Consider the following 6,791-nt stretch of genomic DNA (forward strand, 5'->3'; position numbering starts at 1 on the left):
AACGTGATTGGCGTACAATTTTCACCTCTGCACGCTTCCCTGCTTCGCGAAGTTTCACGATCAGCAGGGCACCTGTGAAAGTCTACACGGCCGAATATTTGCATGGCTGTATTTTCGTTTCATATAAGTAAAAGTGTTTCTCTTCTTGTTGTTGCAATTGTGTTTACAAAGTATTAAAGAGCATTTTTTTAGAATTATTCGATCGTCTATCTCGCGCACAAACACTTTAAACAAAAATACCAGTGTGTCTGCAACCGTTTTTAATTCATCAACGTCTTAAATAAACTTAATTGCGAAGAATTTCTGCCCGTCAGCGCCCTGTAAAAGCATACACGCTAAAATATAACTCCATCCAACCGTCCTTTTCAACGCTTCTTGTTTAACGTGAGCTTATAACATGCATATTGTCAGCTAGGAATAAATTAATGGCCCCAAACCGTTTTGGCCGCAACATACTGCGCGCACATTAAACGCAGGCCAGGCCAATGCAACTTCTGGACACATGTTTGCTGTCAACTAAACCTTGCGTGCTTAATCTATCAACACTTCGCCCAGATATTGCTCTCAAGAACGCTCTCAATAATAGCCATTGAGAACGGCACTCCAAACGCGAAGAGAATTTCTGCCTTTGACGGAGGCTTAATTAACATATTTGGATTTCCTATAGCGCAAAAAGAGAGACTGTAGCGCGAAAGAAGATTGCGGACGGGATTAGCGTTTCTACCATCCGCATTCTTCTTTTGCCTTCCAGTATCTCTATTTTCGTTTGCGCAAGGAAATGCGCATAGGTTATTACAGTACCAATTTGCCCAGCTTTCCGCTCCGATTAAATAATAGTTATGTTGTGAAGGTTTGTGAAGCTATGTTTGTGAAAGTCAGTTGTGAAGGTTTAGTTAGAAGGTTTAGTTTGATTACTGTTAGCAGCAGTGACACTTAGCTCCAGATGACCCACGCCGACAATGACGAAGCACTGGGTGGCACATACTCACCTCGAGCACTCATGGCTGCATTGTAAATAGATTCCTTGTCATTGTAAATAGATAGTTTTACCACTAACCATCACTCGTCTTATAAGTCCGGCCGCCACGTGACAATATCTTACTTGCTAGTGGTGTCACTGTGGCTTCGTGAGAATGAAACAAATAATCAATGTGACTGCACTTGCACCTATGTGATGTAATCTAGGTTTCCAGCGCGGCTCAATGTGCTAGCAATTAATTGCGAAAGATACCTTGAAAGCATCTCAACAAGTGAGATCCACTGCATAAAAGCTGTCGGAACCCCACGTTAATCGAACTTCACTGTGCTTACGCGGAATACCACCAGCCGGCTATATCAATAATTCAAACCTCAATTATCTTCAAAACATCGGCGGAAAAAAATTGCATTACAACTTACTACGACAAATGGAAAGAAAATTTGGCACTGCCACGACAAACCTTGGTTGTAATTCTTGCTACGCCTCCAACGCACGTCTTGTTCTTTTTGTCCTTCTCGCTACACATTGCACCAAACTTGGTGCTCTCTTCGATGTGCGCGTGCACGTCATTGGTGTGCATAACTGTCAGGGTAAATAAAGAATCGTCTGCCGTGCAGCAAGCGCACGCACAAAACAGCGCCAACAATCCAAGCATGTCCGATGGCATTCTACCTGTCCTGAAACGGCGTGAGATGAAACAGACGACCTGTCGGCTGTGCTTGGCGTGTAGGGACAGCCTCTCTGCGTGCCGAATAGACCGTGCATTGTCTCGCGGTGAGCGCGTTATTTCAAGTCCTCAAGTGACGCCGGCATTGTCCTTTATTCAGGTACACAGAGATCAGCCGAGATTGACCCTTTCTCTCGTTTCCGCATATCATTTCGTTATGCAGATGGATCGCAGTTTCATCTGTCACATTTTATATCAAGGGAGCTTTGTCCTAAAGAAAAATATTAGACGTACAGCCACTGACCCGCAGCGTGTGGAAAAAATTTTGACGTAAATAGTTTGAAGTTGGGAATACCGTCAACACACCCACAAGATTCATGGCGCAAGAAAGAGAGAACTTTGCTTGCTTAAAAATAATTCAGTGAAGCTTGCACTCACGCGCAAGACTTGAACGGCGAAGCTGTTGTAGGTGAGCATTGCCTGACACATAGTTAAAGTTTCAGTCTCATTGTTTGTTTGCATAGTTGCGGTGCCAGTAATCGCCGTCATAATGCATCGAAGAGGTCGTCGTCTTTTTCGCAGCGAGGGGTGGATGCAAAGTCATCCTCGACATTGTAGACTTCCACCAGCTCTTCGTCATCGACTCGAGGCAGCGGTGGCGGGACCTACAAGACTTCCTGGGAAGGACTGGCACACTCCTAGCCATGTCTTCATAATGGCCTCTAGAGAATGCGGCGGCCGGGGTGACCTCTCCCAAGCAGGGAGTCTCAACTGTAGCTTTTTTTTTAACTTTAGCATTTTAACCGTGGCATTTTTTTAACTTTAACATTTACTTTAGCATTTTTTTAACGTTAGTATTTTTTACCTGCGTGGCAGCGCTTAACGACATCGTTGGAGGTTTTATCTTCTTTTTTTTTTTGAAGGCACTGCGTGAGCCGGGTACTCGGAGGTCGCCGCGACGTGCACGCGCTCACGAGCGCTCGGAGTTTACTCGGTATTTTTTTCTTGCAACGGCGAACTTACGGCGAGTAGCAACAGCTCAGTTTGAAAATGTAAAAAGAAAGCTCGTTTGACCCGGAGCTACGGCACTAAATTTTCCGCTGTCGTAATGAGCATTGCTGGACACATTGTCAAGTTTTAGTATTATTGTTTATTTGCATAGTTGCGGTGCTAGTAATCGTCGTCACATTCATCGAAGAGGTCTTCGTCTCCTTCGCGGCGAGGGGTGAATGCAAAGTCATCGTCAGCATTGTAGACTTCCACCAGCCTTCGTCATCGACTTGAGGCAGCGGTGACGGGGTCTGTGTTGTCTCAAGGGAAGGATATTGGCGCACTTGTAGCCACGTCTCAATTGATCATAGGCGGAGACTACGGGGGGGCTCGGGGGCCCGATTCCCGTCCGGTGTTCCCCAGGGGAGGGGAGCGATGCTGATCCCTTCCCCCCCTCTACTCCACCAAATGTCATTACCAGTGCCAGTACCAGTTGACATTTCTTTGAAGTTGCCTCTACGTTTTCACTTACAATTTTTTTTAAGCTAAAAGTTTACTGCATCCGACATGGACGGCTTGCTTTCATACTTTCCATTTATTCCTTCGAATTCTTACCACAGGTGAACAAGCGCACTAGAAGCATGTATGTATGTATGTATGTATGTATGTATGTATGTATGTATGTATGTATGTATGTATGTATGTATGTATGTATGTATGTATGTATGTATGTATGTATGTATGTATGTATGTATGTATGCATGCATGTATGTATGTATGTATGTATGTATGTATGTATGTGCATGATGATGGGCACGTTTTATCATCCTCATCATCATAGGCTCAAGTCAAGGGGAGTCGAGCCCTCCCTCCCCCCCTGGGGAAATGAAAACTTTCCGCCTGTGTCTCCAATTATCCATAATGGCTTCTAGAGAATGAGGCAGTCGCGGTGACCTCCCCCAAAACAGGGCGTCTTTTCGTCTTCAGCATTAGCGCTGGAGTTTGTTTCTTTTTTTTTTTTTTTTCATGCGGGCTAGCACTTGACGACAGCGCTGGAGTTGTGTTTTTGTTTTTGCTAAAGCCACTTTGCGAGCCGGAGACTCGGTGGTCGCCGCGAGGAACGTGCTCCCGAGCGCTCACCTATTTATTGGTATTTTTCCTGCAACAGCGAACTTGCGGCTTGTGCAACAGCTCCGCTCTTTAATCCCTTTAAATAATCATCCTTTTTCTAACAAATTTCTAGGACAGGTATGCCCAGAGCTGAAGCACTAAACGTTTTTGGTTTCGTAGTGTGGCTTGCGCCATAAGTGCAGTGCGCAGCCGCTTTCTCAGAGCAGGCACATCGTTTCAGCGCAAGCACTTCGCGCAGTACTTGTCCGGCTTGTCCGACCAGCCACACTGATTTTCTTCGGAAATAAGTAACGGAAAGTTTCACCAAGGATATTATTGTGCCCACATAAGAGCGCACCTGCATTCAACTTGGTATGGGGGAACGGGTAAACGTGGGAGAACCGTCATTGTGAGAGAAAGGAAAGAAACGAAAGGAAAATAGTTGTTTGTGGACTGTGCGGACCCCGCAGCCGGCGTGGTTAGAGGCGTTGGTTCAGCCCCGTGACCTCGAAGTAGTGGAGCAGGCTCCGGGAGACCCGCACTCTCATCAGGTCGGGGCCCCTCGGGAAGAGCAGCGCCTCGACGCTCGTGGTTGGCAGCCCCAGGCGTCGGTATGCCGCTGCCTGATGGGACCTCGCTGCGGCATGATGCGGGCAAAGGCGAAGAACATGCTCGATTGTTTCGGGCTCCGAGCAGTCGCTGCAGGAAGGAGAGGCTGCGCGTCCCTGATGGTGGGGCCGTGCGGTGGTATTTGCGCAGTTGAGACGGAGCCTCAGGAGAAGGGCCCGTTTTCGACGTTCTATACGGTGTGGATGTGGCTGCGGCGGGTGCCCGCAGGCAACTAGGCCGTCGGGTTAGTCGCGTAGATGAACCGGATTGAGCGCAGCCCGTGCCCCATCGAGAGCGTTGATGGCTATGCACATGGGAGTGGAAGGCTTGTGGTCTGCCTTGGCCAGGGTTTCTGCCTCCGCGTTGCCCTCGGTGCCCCAGTGGGAGGGCAGCCAGTTAAGTGTGACCTCACAGCCGCGGGAGGTGGCTGTGTGCAGCTCGGCCACCAGGGAGTGCTAAACGTGCCCACTGCGGCTCATCGGCATGTCTGTCTCCAGCACCTGGAGTATACGGCTGGCCTCGAGTCCATTAGAATGACTCGAGGCCAGCCGTATACTCCATGTGCTAACAGGCCCGGCGCTATCGGTCGCTGGGAGGACGGAGCCGTCTGTCTCTATTTTCAGGTGACCTGTTACTTCGTCCTGTAAGAGGGAAACCGCTTCATGTGGAAGTGCCACCACTGAGGTGTGGCGCTTTGAGCGCACTCCTGGAATTATGGTGCACACCTGGAGGGTGGTGCTGCTGTCTGGCGATGGGTGCTGAAGGCTGGGCCGGTGAGGCGGCTCAATGTGTTCTTCTAACAGGGAGATGAGCTGGCCCATGCACGAGTTGGGCCGGAATTGCAGCCGTCCACGGAGTGCGGCTCCATAGGGAGCCTTTTGCAGTCGCTATATTTTCAGGAGTCCTCGCTGCAGAGCCTGCATCTGGATGGGTCAGGTGGACACCTCTGCGTAGGTGTCGACGGTTAGCGGCGATTTCGGGAGGCCTAAGCCCTCCGCTGGTCGAGCTCCAGCTGCAGCCAGCGATAACGGGTTCGCACGTTCACGTTCCCAAAGCGCTTCTGTGCCCAGTTTCCTCCGGCTCCTCGGGGAAGCGGTCCCGTCGTCAAAACAAGCTGCCGTTTCCCATTTTGAATTGCACTCTTCTTCTTTCGTTATAGCGTGAACGCCGAGTATAGTCCTGGCTCGAGCGTCGGTCATCTACCTTCACAGAGTGGAATGGCTTCATAAATTTCTCTTTTTCCTTCGAGCATTCTGTCCAGCATTCCTTAAGCGCATACGGCACGATGAAAAAAAGAGAGCCGATTCCTACACGTTTTGTTTAAGTTGGCAAGCTTCGCTTTAACTGCCTTAAATGTTGTTGCCCTGTAGCCTGGCTGACATTCGCATGCTTGATTTGCGGCGTGCCCTCTCTGGCAAGGAGTTATTTGAAGCTTACTGAGCAACGCAGATGCCCTGACATATGGTCAGTGCTGAGAGAAGCGCTGCACGAAGAAAACTAATGGGGAAAAAATCATGACCCTTTCCGCTCTGACTCTCTAAAGGTGGATGACCAGCGAAGCTTTTTAGTTCATGAAATACGTGACGAAGACTTTAGGTGAAAGATATGAGGTAATTTTCCTTCTCTTGAGCGTTGGCGAAGATCCACCCAGACATACATGTAGCACACAACTTTCTTTTCAACTTATTGATTACTAATCTACCCAAAATGAATATTGTAAGGAGACGGAAGACCCGGCACAAGTCGGCACCAGTGCCAGCGGACTAGGTTTAATGAGAACGTCGGTGACTCAACGGAATCAGCCACTCGAGACGATGATTATGTACAGATGATGATGATAATGGGTATGCACAGATGAGGGATTGGTCCTACCGAATGACGGCGATTGGCCACAGCACGTAAGTGTCCCAGAGCGCAATAATTGTCCAGTAATGTTGACTGCGCTTACACACGCTCACAATATCCCCCCCTCGGCTGGAAGCGGCCTCCTGGTCGCCGAGAGTCACGATGTACGCTGGTTGTAACGTTTCATGCGAGAGACGTGCACTATTTCAGTTCCTCGCCGTCGGCGGTCAGTAGGGGCAGTTGCCGGAGACACCAGATAGTTTACAGGAGATGTCTGCTCAACTACGATGTAGGGACCAATGTACCTATGCAAAAACTTCTCGCATAGACCGGGGGAGCGTAGTGGCGTCCACAGTAATACTTCGTCCCCAGGACGGAAGTGAACGGAGCGGTGAGTGGAATCGTACCGGCTTTTGCGTTCTTGCTGTGTGAGTTCAGTGTGAAGACGGGCCAGGTGACGACAATGGTTAAGCCGAGAGATGAACACGTCAGAAAACGGGGCGGCAAGGGAGTCCGGGGCAGAAAAGAAAGCCGTGTCAATGATGAAAGAGGGGGAGCGTCCAAAAACCAGGAAGAAAGGTGAGTAGCCAG

At 49.2% G+C, this 6,791-nt stretch overlaps 1 protein-coding gene across 1 annotated transcript in view; it reads right to left on the minus strand.

Annotated features, from left to right (window-relative positions):
* The window catches only part of LOC144167698 (protein 5NUC-like), a 54,143-nt gene extending 52,424 nt beyond the window's left edge, over positions 1-1,719 (minus strand). The window contains exon 1 of the mRNA XM_077696881.1: positions 1,440-1,719. Within this exon, the coding sequence (XP_077553007.1) occupies positions 1,440-1,646 (207 nt within the window). The 5' untranslated portion in view covers positions 1,647-1,719. The remainder of the gene's footprint in view (positions 1-1,439) is intronic.
* Between the last annotated feature and the right edge of the window lie 5,072 nt (positions 1,720-6,791).

This window comes from Haemaphysalis longicornis, unplaced genomic scaffold (assembly GCF_048455015.1).
Source record: "Haemaphysalis longicornis isolate Haplotype H1 unplaced genomic scaffold, Haemaphysalis longicornis Haplotype H1 scaffold_2, whole genome shotgun sequence".
NCBI lineage: Eukaryota > Metazoa > Arthropoda > Arachnida > Ixodida > Ixodidae > Haemaphysalis > Haemaphysalis longicornis.